The sequence below is a fragment of the Heterobasidion irregulare genome, assembly GCF_000320585.1.
Source record: "Heterobasidion irregulare TC 32-1 unplaced genomic scaffold scaffold_04, whole genome shotgun sequence".
Classification (NCBI taxonomy): Eukaryota; Fungi; Basidiomycota; class Agaricomycetes; order Russulales; family Bondarzewiaceae; genus Heterobasidion; species Heterobasidion irregulare.
Window position 1 is genome coordinate 364,470 of NW_009258200.1, and position 19,069 is coordinate 383,538.

Below are 19,069 nucleotides of genomic sequence, written 5' to 3' on the forward strand. Positions count from 1 at the left end.
CCAAAGGGTGGATGGGTAGATGGGTCCTGTGTGTCAGATTCTTTGTGGATTGATAGACAGCACATCCATCCACATATTCATGGATGAACTTGGTCATATTTTGCCACCAATAATGTCATTGGACCATTTCTAGGGTTTTGGCCTTACCTGGGTGTCCTACCACAGGGGCGTCGTGATGCATTTTGACTATAAGTCTTTGGATGACATCGTCTTTTGGGACACATATGTATCTATTTCGCCTAGTGATTCCGTCTTTGTGCGTCCAATATCCTAATAATCCTCTTATTCCTTGTGGGCCCACTCATAGGAGTTTGGTGAGGGCGACCTTTGTTAGGCTATTGTGCTCTAATTTTGAGTGCCAGATGAGAGAGATAAGGTCTGATGATGTCATTTCCGTGGACTTTATGTGCCTTATTGGAGGTAATTCTACCAGGGTGTCGTCGGAATCATTAAAAAGTTTGGCTGGGAGTAAAATTTGAGCCTTGTTGTCAGATTCTACCCCCTTACTTAGATCTGGACGCCTGGACAGAGCATCGGAGTGATTTATTGACCCTGCTTTATAGCTGAGTATGAAGTTGAATCTGCTCAAATAAAGGCTCTAGCGGGTGTGTCTTTGTGACAGATCTTGCGCTGTTTGGAAATATTCCAGGTTTTTATGGTCCGTCCAGATCTCAAAGGGATGTCGTGTGCCTTCGAGGTAATGATTCCAGTGTTCCAGAGCTTTTATGATGGCTAAGAGTTCTCGGTCATGGACGTCATAGTTTCGTTCCACTGGCAAGAATGATCCAGAAAGGAATGCTACCGGGTGCCAATCACCGTCTTTTCCTTCCTGTAAGAGGGTGGCACCATAAGCAATCAACGATGCATCTATTACTAGTCTATATGGGCACATGGGATCCAGGTAGTTTAGAACAGGCTGGCTAATGAAAGCCTTCTTTAACTGTTCAAAGGCCTCTTGGCATTTTGGAGTCCAGTTCCATTTTTTGTCTTTCTTTGTGAGGTCGTGTAATGGGCATGCGATAAATGAGAACTTGTCAATGAAACGCCTATAGAAGTTCCCTAGACCCAAAATAGAACAAATGTCTCGGACTGTGCATAGGACTGGCCAATCCTTGATCATGTCTACTTTTGAGTCTTCCATGGCGACATGGTCCTTCGAGATTGTATACCCTAAATAATGGAGTTTCTCCTTGTAGAACTCGCATTTCTCTGGCTTCAGATAGAGGTCATTGTCATGTAGAATTTGGAAGACTTGGTTCAGGACGTGGATGTGTTCCGCCATAGATTTTGAGAAAATGAGGATGTCATCCATATACATGGTTATTTTCCGAGCTGTGATGAGTTCTCTAAAGATCATGTTCATCATGGCTGGAAGGTGGCCGGCAAGTTGGTCAGGCCAAAAAACATCATTGTTGGTTTATAAGAACCCAGCGGAGTGATGAAGACTGCTTTCCATTCGTCTCCCTTCTTGATGCGTATATTGTTGTATTCCTATTTTACGTCCAGTTTGCTAAAAATGATGGCCCCTTTTATTACATCCAGCAGTTCTTGGATTAGTAGCAGGGGGCAGACATTCGGGACAGTGTGCAAATTTAGATGGCAATAGTTCTGTACTGGGTGCAGTTTTCCATCTTTCTTCCTTATGAAGAAAAATAGGGCTGCGGTTTGCGAAGTAGATCAATGGATGGTCCCCCTAGTGAGATGTTCCTTGATGAATTATCCAAGTTTGTCATGTTTTTCTAGGCTTAAGGCGTAAATTTTGGGTACTTGAGGTTTGAAAGTGGGTTTCAGATCAATAGCATGGTTCTAGTACATATGTTCCAGGAGTTGCTGTGACTTTCGTTTACTGAAGATGTCCAAAAATTCGTGATGCGCCTTGGGCACTCTTTCTTTTAGATTGGTGACGACGATTTCGTCTTCCAAGTCCTGGTTGAAGCTAGCAAATCCTGATGGTTCAGGGGCCAGTTTCCAAATAACTAGTTCCCCTGTGGCTGGTGTTCCTGAGGTCTTATCTAGGAGGTCAGGTTCTCCTCCGTTTAGTGAAAGAGATGGCTTGAATTTTGTTTGAGCGCATCATTTCTCTTCTGCGTATTTCTTTATGTCACATAAGAGCTATTTTTGTTTGAGGTAGGCTCGTAATTGGACACCAAACATCCCACTGTGGTTGCGGAGTCCAACATCCTTTGATATTCTTCGGGGGTGTTCTAGGCGCTGTTTTTCGTGCTTGCTGATCTGTGGATTATGCCATAGTTCCACGTTCATTAACCGCCTATTGTTTTGCAGTTCTTCCCTTACCTTAATAAACCCATGTGGTTGTTGGAATTTTTGGGGACATTGATCAAAGTGTACTTCATGTTGCCTCCACTCAATGGAAGGATTGTGGTATTTTAGCCAATCTGTTCCGAGGATAAGATCATCTTTTCCTAGATTGGAGATAAACATTTGGACGTGCTCGGTATGCGTTTGCCCATGAATGTCCCGAATTTTGAGGTTCACATCCAGAGCAGACCAGATAAGACCTGCTTTGTTGATAGTGTCATCGACGTTTTGGACGCGGATGGGATTATTAAGTGAATATGTGGGGAATTGGTGTTTCTTGACCCAGGTCTCATTCACTATGATTCCTTCACATGCTGAGTCAATGGTGGCTTTTGCTCTAGCGTTTTGATCCTGATTCGATATCTTTACGTTCAGGCGTATGGGGGTAATGATGTGATCATTCATTGCTCCAACGTAAATACATTCACCTGTGTCAAACTCGGGTCTTCCTTGACTTCTCTCCTTCGCTGGTGAGGGAGAGGTTAGGAAAAACGCTTTGTGTGTCCCAGAATTATTTCTCTTGCTTCGTCCTCCCCTAGTTCTTCGAGCACGGCTCCGATTCGAGCAGAATGACTGACATTTCTGTCCTCTCGTCGTCTGTCAGGCGATATGACACATCGCTGATGGTTTGTCGGGGGTCGTCCAGATGAGGTAGGGTACAGACGTTCCATCGAAGGACCAGGTTGTGGTACCCACTGTCGCGCTCGCACATTGTTAGGCATCAAATAGTGATGGTAGAATGGAGGGCAGAATATCTGACTAAAAGGAAGAGAAGGGAAACGACCTAGAAGGGAAAGGACATTTAATTCCGATTTTCTACATATTTTTCGAGTATTTTACCACTTAAACTTGATTTCCTATCCCTTTTCATACTTATAATTCGTTTTTGGGACAGATTCCAGAGCCTAGGGTCTATTTCAGAAAGGGCTAGACCATGGCAAGACAATAAGGAATGGAAAGAAAGCAGTGGAATCTGGTAGAATAGAGAGGAACTTTAGTGGAAGGATGGAGAATGTTTAGGAAAGGGGCAAGGTTTAGGCCATTCCAAGCTGAAAGGAGGGGAAGGTTCTGAGCAGTTCTGAAGAAAGCTGAAGGAACATTCTACCATATTCTGAGCCTTTCTTTTACTTTCCTTTCTGTTCCTCTGATTTCCTCCCTATTCTTTTTATTTCTACAGCATTCTTTGTGACTCACAATGACTCTACTCAGCCTGTATATACTAGGAAGGAGATTCCCACTTGAAATAGTATATAAGGAGGCTGATTGTCCTGCTTCAGACAGAGACCATCTCTCCCTCTTACTTTTACTCAGTCAGTCAGTGCCAGTCAATAAGTTCTTTGAGTGATATCAGTTGGAGATAAGCTGAAAGACTTGTAGGGATACTAGACGAACTAGTAGCTCGCCTTCAATCTGTGTAGCACCTCAGCAACTTGAATCACAAAGTTCTTAAGCCTCTCCTCATTATTCTCAACATTTACGGAGTATTGTCTTTGTTAGTGGTCCGGCACCACTTCAGAAATTTGCTAAATAGCTCAGGATATTCTCATCGTTGCCTATAACTGTGGCCAACATTTGTGTAACGTGCCAACACCAGAGGGTATCATCTAGAGCAGCAATCAAACGATCACTAGGTACATCCGGAAAAACAGGAAACCCCAATTGTATCTAGGAGTGAATCCATTCCTCACCACAACACCGCTGGTCATTGCGATGAGCATCCCATGCCTCCATTCTTCGATATATTCCCGCAAGGTTTCCCACAGCGGGTGTGTTGTCTTCTCCTTCCAAATCAACCACGTGGTTTCCTCTCCCTACCATACCCATGTGTCTCTTCGAGTTTCCTCAAGTTGGTTGAACACCTCTACGTGGGGATCGGCAGTCAGTGCTATAGTGTCCTAAGCGTCCGCAGTTATAAAATTTGGGTCGCTTGCTATCAAACTTCCTCTTTTGACTGTCAGCATTTCACTTCCTTGTAGTGTCGATATCCATGTCAACGACCTAGTTATTCATTTTGCGAGGGGCATTTGTGGAGTCATAGTGGAAAGCAGGCTGGGCGTGAAAGCGATTTAGATAGTCACTTCGAAAAGAGGTGAAGCTGGCAAAGATGGCCTTTTGAGCCGTTCTGGCTCTGAGCTGTCCATCTATTTTGCAGGCTGTATTGATCTAGTCCTGAATGGTGTCCTTTGGCTGTACTTCCTTGTCATATATTTTATCCATGACATGTGGGTCTAACCCGCGTTGGAAGTAAGGGACTTGCTCCTTATCAAAGATATTGGCGTCGGTGGCAATAAGGATGAATTGATTTGAGTATTTGTAAACTGTCATTCATCCTTGGGAGAAGGCCATGAGTGTGCTTTGCGCCTTATTGGTTTTGCCCGTCTCCCTGAATTGTAGTTTGAACTTTGCTAAAAAGTTTGCCTAGGTGCCTAGATCAGTGGGAGGGTCTGCTCCCACCAATTTTAGGAGGAAGTTCTCCACCCAGGCGCCTGCTGTGCTGTATCTCATACATGAAAGCACAAGGGATATTTTGTCCTGGTCAGTCTTGTATTGGTCGGACTCTGCTGCAAAAAGAAGGAGGCATTGGAGCATGAATTTCTGGGATTCAATGTGGTCGCCTGTATAATTGTCTGGGAGTTTGACCTTTCCTCTCCTGGGTTGTACTATTGTGGGAGGGATGTTTATAGAAGTCAAAGCTTGTCCCGACATGTTGGTGAGTAGTTCATTTTGGGTATTGATCAGTGTTTGGTCTGGTGATGAGTTGGAGTCTGATTGTGAGGGTGGTTCCTCTTGCTCCGAGTCTTCGGGGATTACCAGTGCCGGTTCCCTGTATTGGGGCACTAATTCCCAACGGTTCTCTGTTTTGTTCCAAAGGTTTTCCTCTTCTGTTCCATTGTCAAATGTGAAGTAATAACACCCGTTTCAGTATAAGTAGTTATCGTAATTTGGAGAGGCGATCCTATTGTTGTCTTCGTAGATCCAATAAATTCCCTCGTGCCGGATAGGGCGATTGTTGTAACGGAGTTGGTTATTTATACATCTAGTGCCAGGAGGGTATTCTTGGCCTAGGTCTTGCTCCAGGGTGTATGCAGTAACACTTCCTCAATGGGGGTCTATAGTCTTCACTGAGTAAGGTTGTGAGAGAGGGTGTGGCAGCAAGCTAGTGCAAGCAAGGTAGGGGCAGAAGAGTCTATTCTAGTGTTACAAACTGCTCGTTCGGTAACCTCAAGAGTAGGAGGTTCTTCCATAGGTCACTCGTGGAGGATGTGTGGAACGATGGTCTCAACTGTACATGTAGCACAGGAGCCAAGAGTGTATAGCGAGGGCTGCAATAGGAAGACTGCAGTATAACTAAAGAAAATTGACTGAAGACCGTCAGCCTATTTTATGGGCCTTTTATACTATTTTAGGAAATAGGGCGTGAGAATACCGTATATGTATCCATAGGTATTCTCTAAGTCATCTCTCTCAATAATGACTATATCTAGAAAACCACTCCCTTGTATTAAGCTCTAATTAGTTCTATTTATGCATAATTAAGAACGATTAGGATTAGACATTTTTAGCTTAACCCCCCTCTAAACCTGTTCTAATTAGACATAATTTTCCTAAATTAGGAATTATTAGGATGGATTATAACCTGAAATTTTGGAAAAATCATAATAAATCAAGCATCAGTGTTTTCATAGCCTTCTTATAGAGTCATGTCTATTAGAGCACTAGTTCAATACCTAAACACAGAATATACCTTATAACAAACTTGCCTTTTGCCAGGGTTGAACCAACAACCTCATGTATGCAAGCACCTGGGACAGATGCTCTAAGCCACTAAGCCACAAGGTCTAAGATATAAACTTGGTAATCTAAATAAGTAGACATAATATAGGCAACCTCAACATCTCTGATTTTATTTAACATTTATCTTTCCTCTATCTTATAAATAAATAGGTCAATAAATACCTAAAAAGTCAGGTCTTTTAGGATTTAGTTTAAACACCAGCTAAGAAGATAATAAACCAATGGAAAATCAATAATACACTTTATATAGGATAAAAATAAATTATGGCACTTATACAATTTGGACTGAGAATGTGTAAAACTATGACTGAGTGTAATATTCAATGGGACTCTACTAGTATAGACAATGCTACCTTAATTTGCAAATTTGATTGAAACATGATTATGAATAATCAAGATCCAATAAGAGAGAGGGGTTTTCCAAATAGCCACTAGTGAGGTAGAGGGTGGGGACAAGTGTATATGTATGGCATGCCTATACATAAATAAGCACAAGATTGTTGGAGGTGATCTTAATATGCTTAATGCATATATTTCCTATATGGTAGGCAAATATATTATTCTGGCACCACATACCAATATGACTGTCTTTTCCACAGCCTAATAGCTAGAGGAAAACACCAAGTTTGAGCATCTTCTGTATAACAAGGCAATAAACAATATAAATAGTGCTAAAAATTGTAATATCAATAGTGATGATGATTGTGTGCTGCACAAGACAGTATTAGCCACTATACTAATAGATAAGGTCTATAAGGCTGCATATAGCATATCCCTAAGTCCAACCCACATGTTGTGTCCTATAATGACCAGTAGCAGGCATTGGCTAATAATGACAACTTTAATGATCTTGTGTGCAAGGCCAAGATACCTAGGCCTTCATAGCCTCTTGTGGCAGCTGCCAAGCTGCCAACAAAGTGGCTGGGGGCATCAATGCACATTTCTCTCTTTCTATATCCCTTATAAAAGCAGCTGGAAAGTCAGCAAAAGAGCTACAAGATAATGGTATAGGCATATATGAAGGAGAGTAATATGCTGAAACAGTATAAAATGTGCCACATTTTTACCTTCTCACTGATAGAGCAGTAGTACTTACTATTTCCTACTAATAATTAAAGACTTCTTAGTATGGAATTAGTGCTAATATCATGAAATTAGAAACCAATACAATGCTCACAGTATGTTGCTCCCAATTAGGAAATTAGACACTTTTAGATACTATGAACACTTTTAGATACTTTTAGACACTATTAGATATAATCTGGAGCTAATACAAGGGGGTGTTTTTCCAGATGCTATCTCTAAGAAATTTAGTGAAGGCTATATTGGCTAAGATGTTGTGTTTTGACCAAGAGTGTTGAATAAGGGAAAGAAGGTCCAATAATACCATTTATATTGCCTTAACATGTATACTTGGGCTTGAATCTACAAAATTTTGGCTGAAATTGTTAAAAAGTTTGGCTGGGAGTCATACCTGTGATTTATTGTCAGATTCTACCCCCTTACTAAGATTTAGATGCCTAGATAGAGCATCAGAGTGATTTATAGACCCAGCTGTATAGGTCAATGTAAAGTTGAATCTGGTCAAATATAGGCTCCAATATGCATATTGTAAGGAAAGATCACAAGCTGTTTGGAAATGTTCCAGGTTTTTGTGATCTGTCCAGATCTCAAAGGGATATTGTGTGCCTTTGATAATGATTCCAGTGTTCCAGAGCTTTAATGACGGCAAATAATTCATGGTCATGGATATCATAATTTCTTTTCACTGGGATAAATAAGCCAGAGAGATATATAGCAGGATAATAGTCATTGTTAGGTCCTTCTTATAATAGTGTAGTACTATATATAGTAAGAGATGCATCAGTAGTTGATCAAAAGCCTGTTGACATTCTGGGGTCCAATTCCATTTTTCATCCTTTTTCGTAAGGTCATGTAAGAGACATATGATAAGTGAAAACTTGTCAATAAAATACCTATAGAAATTTCCTAGACCTAAAAACAACTGGATATTGTGAACTATGTAAAAAATGGGCCAGTATTTGATAGCATTAATCTTGTAGTCCTCTATTGTGATATGGTCCTTTGAAATTGTATATCCAAGGTAGTTTAACTTTTCTTTGTAGAACTCACATTTTTTAGGTTTAAGGTAAAGGTTATTGTCATGTAGGATCTGGAGAACTTAGTTGATAATTGAAACATGCTTCTGCATAGTTTTAGAGAAAATTGGAATATTATCCATGTATACTGTTATCTTGCAAATAATGATGAGTTTTCTAAAAATCATATTCATTATAGCTTGGAAGGTGGCAGGAGAGTTGGTAAGACCAAAGAACATCACAGTGGGTTCAAAGATCCCTAGTGGTGTCATGAAAGAGGCTTTCCACTCATCTCTCTCTTTGATGCATATTATTACAAACTGCTTGTTCAGCAACCCTAAGAGTAGGAGGTTCTTCCCTAGGTCACATAATGAGGAAGAGTGGAATGATGGCCTCAACTATATAAATATATAGAAGGGGATAATATTCATTGAAGTATACTGGGAGATGGTAGTATAGAATGAAGACTACAGTTTGAATACTATAGTGGATAAAGAGTATCGTTGGATGACAATACTAAATAAAGAGAATAGACTGAAGATCCTCAGCCTATTCTATGGGCTTTATATACTACTTTGGGATATCATGAGAATGCCACTAGTTTTCTCCAGGCATTTTCCAATGGCTGCTGCTTTCCCTTAGTGCCTACTCTTGTGATCCCTTAATTGTCTCCTTTTAACATAGGAATTCTGATGAGATGGGTTCTTTTGTAAAGTAGTAGTTAGGCCTTCCTTTAGTTCTCCTCTTAGAATATACCTCCTGATACTGAACTAGCAATGACAATATCTTCTAGGAGTTAATGACCTAAGGACTCTACCTTGAACTATGATGTCTATACTATGGATGGCGCTGCCTAGTACTTGTGATAATTAATTGCCAACTAGACTGAACCTTGAAGGCCTTGGCAGACCATAATCATAACAATACCCTCTTTCTACATCCTAACACCTAATAAAAAAATCATAGGGTTTTGTTGCCATTCCATATATGATATGCTTTCCTAAGCCAAACAAAGAGCAGATGCAACTTCTGCTATAAATTCATTTTCTAGGAGGAGAGCTGACTTATATTATTCAGTCCTCTAGGAGTTTTCCATCTCCATTGAACTATTTGCTACCCAACTGTTAGAGTTTCCCAGGCTCCTCATTAGAGGGTATTTTTTGTTACCCACTAGTTTTGTTATGGACTGAGATTGGGTTCTCAGGCCAAGCTGATTCTACTGCATATACCAGACTATATTAGTTGGGCTCAAAAGAAAGGCATATATGCAAGATAGGGTATTAGATGAATAGAAACTCATCAATGTGGAACCTTTATAGCATTATCATTTTCTTTTTCTTCCTTCTCCAAGGGTCAAACCTTAGTGTCTCTAGGATAGCTTCTCTGTTTCTCATGATTGCTGTACTAAGAGGGACTTTAGATAAATAAGTCAATTGCTTTACCAAGGCTTAGGCCTACTTCTCTATTGTAGCTATACCTAAAACTTGTTTTGAGTCTGCCAGGGTTTCTTTAACAATCCCAACTAGCATTGCTTCCATATGGTGAGCTTAAGTCTGGTGAGGTTGGGTATGTGTCTAGAGTTTGTTTTTCACTAAAGGTGTTAGGTTCAAATTGAGAGTGTGAAGGGAATAAACTGATGTTAGTACTCCCATCAAGCTGTATTGGTCCTATACAGTAAGCTTATCTCTGACCAAGATTAAGTTTTGGAACAAAGAGGGAGTCTGGCCTCTTGTTTTTTAATGGGCACCAACTTTGCATGTGTAGGAAGACTTTGTGACCACAGATGGTAATTATTCAGGGTTACATAAAATCTAAGAAATGTAGTCTAAATATTATGCAAGATGTTTTATAGTTTAAAGTCTTTGAAGATGTCTTGGCAATTTTGTTCTTGTCTTGCAGGATAGTACTTTGAGATGGCTTTTGCATGGTCTCCTAGTTTGAGAACAAGGTTGTTTATAGACCTTCTTCATCATCAACATAAAGTATCTATAAGGAAAGAACTTTTCTATACACTAGATCATTCATTGGTGATGTGCATAGGGCCCTAGACCAGGTTTTAATTCTTTAGATTTTCATTAAGGCATGATGGGAACAGTTTATACTATATTAAACTGGATAACTTAGGCTGTATGTTTTGGCCAACTCAGTTTAATGCTATAAGCTAGGCGACTGCTATCTTCTGACTTTGTCCTCCAAGTCACAATAGATGTTGCCCTCTGGAGATGAGAGTAGTTTACCATCATTTTAGACTTTGATTGATGTATTGTTGTCAACAATGACATCGATTGATGATCTCTATGCAAAAAGGACAGTAGTTTATCATCCTTGTAGATTGTAGCTAGGGTAATTCTAGCTCTAATATGATTCCTAAGACTGAGGAACTGTAGTTTAATGTCATTTCAGATGTTGGCTAGAGGAGTGGTCAGGATTTGGGGATAACTCACTTAACATTGTAGTATCGTAATGTGCAGCTGCAATGAGTCTTATGATCCAGTTTGCCATAACCAGACTCTCTCCAGGCATGTGTCCTAGTTGCCTACTGACTAGGTCTTAAAGCAGAATTTCTTGTCTTCAACTCCAAGATTGGAATAGGTATACTGTAAGGATAAGCTAGCTCCTTTGCATCCCCAAATACCTTGTCTAGAATTGAACCAGATTGACCCTATATTCTTTTACTGAAAGATAGAAGAATATGGAAGCACCTAACCACTTATAGGCAGGGTTCTATAACTTGGAAGTTTGGGTTCCACACTTCACTAGAATACAACCACTATCCATAGGTCAATGGTAGTTCAATTGTTGTTCTGGACACAGACTAGTTTACCATAATTGCAGCCACTTGTAGTTTAATATTATTGTGGATGAGAACTAGTTTATATTCATTGTGGACTAAGCCTTTGGTAGTTTTATATTGTTCCAGATGTAATTTTCCTGCTTTGCATTATCAAAGCTAGCCATTATTTTAATCTCTAATGGGTTAAGTACTCTGATCTGTCCATGCATCAGCATTAGTAGAGCTCCCTATATGGAAATGACCCTGTAAAACTGGGGATCCAAAGTAGGATGCCTAAACACCTGTTACATCTTGACAGTGAAGGATTACTTTACCAAGTATGTATGCAATCATACAAGGAAACCTTGTTCTGTAGTCTTTTTGCACTAGTTATATTCCTATGCTTCTTGGTCCATAAGAAGGAGGAGCAGCTGTTCAATACCAAATATGTGTCTATAGGGTTCCCTAATGTGGAAAAAACCCTCTAAAACTAGGGATCCAAATAGGATACCCATACATCTATCAAATTAACTCTTTGACAGCAAGGATATGAAATGCTTCACCATAAGTTTTGCCACCTCATAATACCTCTGCTATTGTATTGTATACGTATGGTGCTAGTATTGGTCAGGTACTTCCCCTGGCTTCTTGTCTTTTCACAGTTTAAGGATATATAGGTTTAGTAGTTTAGATGTCATTCTGAATGGAGGTAGTTTTATATTTTTGTGAATGAATTTGTATAGTTTAACATTATGAGGGACATTGATAATAGTGACCACCTACTATTATAAACTGCTTATTCAATAACTCCAAGAGTAAGAGGTTCTTCCCTAGGTTGCTTCACAAGGAAGAATGAATGAAGGTCTCAACTGTAAGTGTAGCACAGGAGTAGATAATATTGCAGATAGAGTACTGTAGGAAGACAGTACTAGTGTTATGAACTGCTCGTTCAATAACCCCAAGAGTAGAGGGTTCTTCCCTAGGTTGCTCGAGGAGGAAAAGTGGAATGATGGTCTTGGCTGTATGTGCAGCATAGGAGCTGATGTTATTGCAGAGTAGCAAGTGGGCTGCTTGCAAGTGTAAGGGTACAGCAGTATGGAGACTGCAGTAGAGCAAAGGTAGTACTATTAGGGGACAGTACTGAACAAAGAAAATAGACTAAATATCCTTAGCCTATTCTATGGGCCTTTTATACTACTTTGAGAAGGGTGTGAGAATCCTGTATATGTATACCATAGGTATTCTCTAAGTCATTACTCTCTAAGAATGACTATTCTTGTTGTCTGCACTTGCCGCCTTCCAACAAGGCAGGCAAGGAGTTTTATGCCTGTGAGTATATGATTAGACTGCCATTGGCCACCCACGCAATTGTCCTGTGATACTCAACCAGCAACAGATGCATCCACTGGGAGTGGATGACCAAGGATAATACCTGTACCTTAATATACGCCTTAGCCTGTGAGGCTGCCTGATAGTTGTGACAATCATATCAGATAGACCTCCATAAAGGCCTAATAATCGTATCAGATAGACCTCCATAAAGGCCCAATAAGTTGTGATCATAACAATACCCCCTTTTTATTTCCTATTCACCTGGTAGGACAACACTGCATCTGGAAAAACACCCCCTTGTATTAGCTCCAGATTATATCTAATAGTGTCTAAAAGTATCTAAAAGTGTTCATAGTATCTAAAAGTGTCTAATTTCCTAATTGGGAGCAACATACTGTGAGCATTGTATTGGTTTCTAATTTCATGATATTAGCACTAATTCCATACTAAGAAGTCTTTAATTATTAGTAGGAAATAGTAAGTACTACTGCTCTATCAGTGAGAAGGTAAAAATGTGGCACATTTTATACTGTTTCAGCATATTACTCTCCTTCATATATGCCTATACCATTATCTTGTAGCTCTTTTGCTGACTTTCCAGCTGCTTTTATAAGGGATATAGAAAGAGAGAAATGTGCATTGATGCCCCCAGCCACTTTGTTGGCAGCTTGGCAGCTGCCACAAGAGGCTATGAAGGCCTAGGTATCTTGGCCTTGCACACAAGATCATTAAAGTTGTCATTATTAGCCAATGCCTGCTACTGGTCATTATAGGACACAACATGTGGGTTGGACTTAGGGATATGCTATATGCAGCCTTATAGACCTTATCTATTAGTATAGTGGCTAATACTGTCTTGTGCAGCACACAATCATCATCACTATTGATATTACAATTTTTAGCACTATTTATATTGTTTATTGCCTTGTTATACAGAAGATGCTCAAACTTGGTGTTTTCCTCTAGCTATTAGGCTGTGGAAAAGACAGTCATATTGGTATGTGGTGCCAGAATAATATATTTGCCTACCATATAGGAAATATATGCATTAAGCATATTAAGATCACCTCCAACAATCTTGTGCTTATTTATGTATAGGCATGCCATACATATACACTTGTCCCCACCCTCTACCTCACTAGTGGCTATTTGGAAAACCCCTCTCTCTTATTGGATCTTGATTATTCATAATCATGTTTCAATCAAATTTGCAAATTAAGGTAGCATTGTCTATACTAGTAGAGTCCCATTGAATATTACACTCAGTCATAGTTTTACACATTCTCAGTCCAAATTGTATAAGTGCCATAATTTATTTTTATCCTATATAAAGTGTATTATTGATTTTCCATTGGTTTATTATCTTCTTAGCTGGTGTTTAAACTAAATCCTAAAAGACCTGACTTTTTAGGTATTTATTGACCTATTTATTTATAAGATAGAGGAAAGATAAATGTTAAATAAAATCAGAGATGTTGAGGTTGCCTATATTATGTCTACTTATTTAGATTACCAAGTTTATATCTTAGACCTTGTGGCTTAGTGGCTTAGAGCATCTGTCCCAGGTGCTTGCATACATGAGGTTGTTGGTTCAACCCTGGCAAAAGGCAAGTTTGTTATAAGGTATATTCTGTGTTTAGGTATTGAACTAGTGCTCTAATAGACATGACTCTATAAGAAGGCTATGAAAACACTGATGCTTGATTTATTATGATTTTTCCAAAATTTCAGGTTATAATCCATCCTAATAATTCCTAATTTAGGAAAATTATGTCTAATTAGAACAGGTTTAGAGGGGGGTTAAGCTAAAAATGTCTAATCCTAATCGTTCTTAATTATGCATAAATAGAACTAATTAGAGCTTAATATAAAGGGATGGTTTTCCAGATGTGTGCATTCATCTTCATTCCATATATGATTTGCTTTCTTGATCCAAATGATGTATCAACCAGATATATCTTCTGGAATATAACTTCATTTTCTGGGAGGAATACTGACTTATATTGTTTGATCCTCTAGGAGTTGTCCATCTCCGTTGAGCTGTTTGTTTCCTAGCTTGTCGAGGGCTACCAATCTTCTTATATATGTAGGGTATTCTTCCTTCACCCCTCAATTTTTATAGAGTGTGCCTGGGTTCTCAAGCCAGGGACCTCCAAACTAGTTCAGCTTTTAGTATGGTGTCAAGAAAGACATATGAATGCAAATGAGGGTGAGATGAGTAGAAACTCATACATGTGGTTTCTAGTTTGTGTCATTAATTTCTTCTTCTTCCTTCTTCAACAACTTTGATTTGCTATGTATCCAAGATAGTTGTTATATTCCCATGATTATTGGTTTGCCCTTGTGATTGCTGTGCCAAGGGGGTCCATGGACAAGTAGGTTGATTGCTTACACAAGGCTTAGGCCTACTTCTCCAGACTGGCAAGGTTTCTTTAACAATCCCAAGCAGTATTGCTCCCATATGATGAGCTCATCTCTGGTGAGGTTGGCATGATGTCTAGAGATGATCGAGGTGAAGAATATGAAGAGAATCAGACTTGAAGGGCATACTAAGAAAAGAGGAGGAGTCTGGCTCCTTCTCCTCATGCTATGCCTTTGCATGTATAAATAGACATTAAGACCACAGATGATTGATTAATCAAGGTCATGTAGAGTATATCCATAATGCTAGTTTAGCATTATAGTGGACATTCATAGTTTTCTGTCATCACAGATGAATACAACATTTGGTGTCATTTGGTAGTTTATATTAAGGTTGTTTCAGACCTTCATTATCATCAATATAGAGTATCTGTAAAAGAAGATATTTCTGCATGCCAGATCCTTTATCAGTAATGTGCATAGGGCCATAGAACAGACTTTGCTTTGCTAGATTCCACTGAGGCATGATGGGAATGGTTTATCTGTATCAAACCAGATAACTTATATTGTCACAAGGTTTAGAGACCACTTAGATTAATGCCGTGAGGTAGGTGACTGATATTGTCTGACTGAATTCCTTGAGTCATGATAGACTTGGCCTTTCGAGAATAAAGGTAGTTTATCATCATTTCAGACTTGACTGACATATTTTAATCAAAAATGATGTTGATTGATGATCCCTATGGTTGATTGATGATCCCTATTGAAAAAGGGACAGTAGTTTATTGTCATTTTGGACTGATTGATGGCCAAGGTCATGACTGTCAATCACAACTCCTATTTGGTAAGGAGTAAGTAGTTTATTGTCATTTTGGATGTATGCTGCTGTTTTGTGATATAGACAGCACTATATGATCCCTAAAACTGAGGGACAGTAGTTTAATGTCATTTTGGATGTTAATGTGTGAAATAGACTTATGGGGAGTGGACAATTCCCATTGCACTTCCATAAAGTGAGCTAATAAAGTCTTGCGATCTAGCTGCTTCCCCAACTAGATGCTTGACTCGAGGCATATGTCCTAGTTGCCTCCTGACTAGGTCTTGGAGCGGAATTTCTTGTACTTCAATTCCAAGCCATGGTAGTTTAATGTCATCTTGGACAAGGATAGTTTAGTGTCATTTCAGATAAGACTAGTTTAATGTTATTGTAGACCCTAGTATTTTATAGTCATTGCAGACCAAGCCTTTGGTAGTTTTACATCATTCTAGATGTATTTAATATCCCTGCATTGCCGTTGGGGGCAAGCATTTTTATAGAAGAGGGATCGGCCCCTACTATCCCATGTGTCAGCAGTTAAGATCCCCTAATGTAAAAATGATCCTGTAAAACTAGAGATCCAAAGTGGGACATCCAAACACCAGTCAGACCTTGACTATGAGGGTCACTTTACTGAGTTATGTATCATAAATAGTCTTGGACCTTGGACTTTGCACCAGTTATGTATGGAATTCTTTGTTGTGCCAGATAAAGAAGCTGGCTTATTGACCATCAAAATATTCAAGTCGTAGAGGGTTCCCTAATGCAGAAAAAACCCTGTAAAACTGAGGATCCAAATGAGACACTCAATGCATCTGTCAGATTACTCCCTTAACAGTAATGTGCCTGCTATTGTGCCATGTTCTACCATCACTAGAATATAGGCTAGTGGTTTGGTACTTTCCCTGCCTTCTTGTCTTTTCACAGTTTCAAGATATGCAGGTCTGATAGTTTAGACATTATTCTGGACATGGGGTAGTTTATCATCGATTTCGGATGTAGGTCATACAGTTTAATATCATGAGGGATGATCGTAGTTTTAGGTTGTTGTGGACCAAGCCTCTGGTGAGGCATCCCATTCGTGGGCTAATAACCTATGTGACAGGGATCCTTCCCTCCTTGTTGCAGTTATTGTTCATAGGTAAGGGGTTTCTCGACTCCCTTACTCCCCTTTTTTCTACTATTGTCCCTTGTGTTCAGTTGTCATTACCTTGGTACCCATCTCCACCTTCATCAGGTTGGTGGTATGGGTCAGCATCATTGTAATTTCCTGGGTCATCTAATGCATCCCATGCTTTGAGCTTGGATTGAGTCCAGAAGCAATCTCTTTTAGTTTCCAAGTTAGTGCGGCAAGTTCATCAATTGTTTTGAGGATTTGTGCTCTCGTTTGCACAAAGTCAACAAGCAGGAGTGGATGTTCCATCTCATTGTTGAACATCTCTGCTAGTGTGTGCTCCATGGTGGTAGGGCGTCTGGGTTCCTCTAGTCCATCTGCCTTCATTTCTTTGATAGATGGGCGGTTCCTCTTTGTTAGTATTCCAAATAGCACAGGGAATGTCTTGTACTCTAGAATGGGGGTGCATAGGGCTCCCATGTGACATATGAAGTGCTCATTGTCATGGAGGAGGTTGTTCCATAGTAGAATGTGGAACCCTTCAGGAGTTTGGCATGGAGTGTTCCTTGTAATAAAAGGGCCCTATTTGGGTAATGACATGAAAGGGATCAGCTCAATGCAGCGTGATAGCTCCTAGCTTTTCTGGGAAAAGGAGAGCTAAAAGGAGCTCTCAGTTGACATACTGTTATGAACTGCTCGTTCGATAACCCCAAGAGTAGGAGGTTCTTCCCTAGGTCACTCGTGGAGGATGTGTGGAACGATGGTCTCGACTGTACGTGTAGCACAGGAGCCAGGGGTGTATTGCGATATAGCAATGAAGGCTGTAGTAGGAAGACTACAGTGGATGAGAGTGCTGTGGTAGGAAGACCACAACGAACGAAGAGAATAGACTGAAGAACCTCAGCCTACTCTATGGGCCTTTTATACTACTTTAGGAAATAGGGCGTGAGAATACCGTATATGTATCCGTCGGTATTCTCTAAGTTGTCTCTCTCAATAACGACTACTCTTGTGCTTCTCCGTTCGTCTCCTTCCGGCCAGGAAAGACTAGGAGCTCAATGCCCGGTGTGTGAGTAGTTTGTAAGGCGGCGTCCCATGCCCACTACGCAATAGGCCCGTGATACTCGACCAACGATAGGGTGATCCGTTGGGAGTGGATGACCAAGGTTACTATCTGTACCTTGTTTGTACGCCTCACCTTGTGAGGCCGCTTGATATTTGTGATGATCGTGTCGGAATAGACCGCCGTTAAGGCCCGACAGAACGTGATCATAACAATACCCCCTTTCTACATCCTATTCGCCTGGTAGGACAGCACTTTGCGCTTCATCGCCACTCCATATACGATTTGCTTTCTTGATCCAAAAACGGTCTCCGGATGCGACTTCCGGGACATGACTTCGTTTTCTGGGAGGAAGACCGACTTACGTCGTTTGATCCTCTAGGAGTTTTCCATCTCCGTTGAGCTGTTTGTTTCTCGGCCATAACGCAGGGGGTTCCAAGCCCTGGGCCACTAGGATGTTCTTCCTTCACCCGTAAGGATTGTTTTTGCTGCGGGTAAACCCATCGCGGTCTTACTTCCAGCCTCCTCTGGAAACAGCATCAAGAAAGGCGTATGAATGCGAGTGGTGTGTGGATGAATAGAAACTCTAGCATGTGGGTTCCAATTCGTGTCATCAGGTTCTTCTTCTTCCTTCTCCAAGGGCCAAACCTCAGTGTTTCCAGGATAGTCGTTATCCTCGTGATTTTTGTTGTTCCTCTTGGCGTTCAGAGGATGGCGTCCACGGGCAAGTAGGTTGATCGCTTTACAAAGGCTTAGGCCTACTTCCCCAGACTACCATCTTAACGTCCCAAGCAGTATCGCTCCCATACGGTGAGCTCATCTCCGGTGAGGTTGCAGCCATAAATCCCAAGCAGTATTGCCCCCATACGGTGGGCTCATCTCCGGTGAGTTAGTTCGACATCCAGAGTTTGTTTGATTCACTATGCGTATTGGGTTTGAGGCAAGGATGTGAAGAGAATTAGACTTGAAGGGTGTCGTGAGGAGTAAGGAGGAGTCTGACTCCTTCTCCTGATCGACCCGTTTGCTTGCACGAATGGACATTAAGACCACAGCTGATATATTTGTCGGGTTGCGAGATATATCCACGTTAGCAGTTTAAATGTCTTGCTGGACATTCCGTAGTTTATCGTTGTTGCGGACGATGACCTAGTTTTACGTCGTTGCGGATGCCAGTAGTTTTACATCGTTTCGGATGTATTAAGGCGCCCTGCGCTGCCTTGTAGTTTACTTCTAGGTCATTTGCGGACCTTCTTCATCATCAACATGGAATATCTGTGGGAAAAAGATGTTTCTGCACGCCGGAATTTCCATCGGTTGTGTGCATAGGGCCCTAGACCAGACTTTATCCCGCAGGTTTCCACTGAGGCATGATGGGAACGGTTTATACTATATCAAA

General features: G+C 40.5%; 3 protein-coding genes across 3 annotated transcripts; 1 reads left to right on the forward strand and 2 right to left on the reverse strand.

Moving 5' to 3' along the window:
• Window positions 1-2,358: 2,358 nt before the first annotated feature.
• HETIRDRAFT_17999 (uncharacterized protein) lies at window positions 2,359-2,700 on the reverse strand (the record flags this gene model as incomplete). The annotated part of the gene is made up of 1 exon (XM_009546306.1): window positions 2,359-2,700. A coding segment is annotated over one exon (342 nt), but the record flags the coding sequence as incomplete, so codon positions are not given.
• A 13,816-nt stretch (window positions 2,701-16,516) lies between these two features.
• HETIRDRAFT_315686 (uncharacterized protein) lies at window positions 16,517-16,779 on the forward strand (the record flags this gene model as incomplete). The annotated part of the gene is made up of 2 exons (XM_009546572.1): window positions 16,517-16,637; window positions 16,697-16,779. 2 exons carry the CDS (start codon window positions 16,517-16,519, stop codon window positions 16,777-16,779), a joined length of 204 nt encoding a protein of 67 aa, XP_009544867.1.
• Window positions 16,776-17,090, reverse strand: HETIRDRAFT_315174 (uncharacterized protein; the record flags this gene model as incomplete). Its single annotated transcript, XM_009546573.1, has 1 exon — window positions 16,776-17,090. The coding sequence occupies one exon, from the start codon at window positions 17,088-17,090 to the stop codon at window positions 16,776-16,778; it is 315 nt and encodes a 104-aa protein (XP_009544868.1).
• Window positions 17,091-19,069: the final 1,979 nt, after the last annotated feature.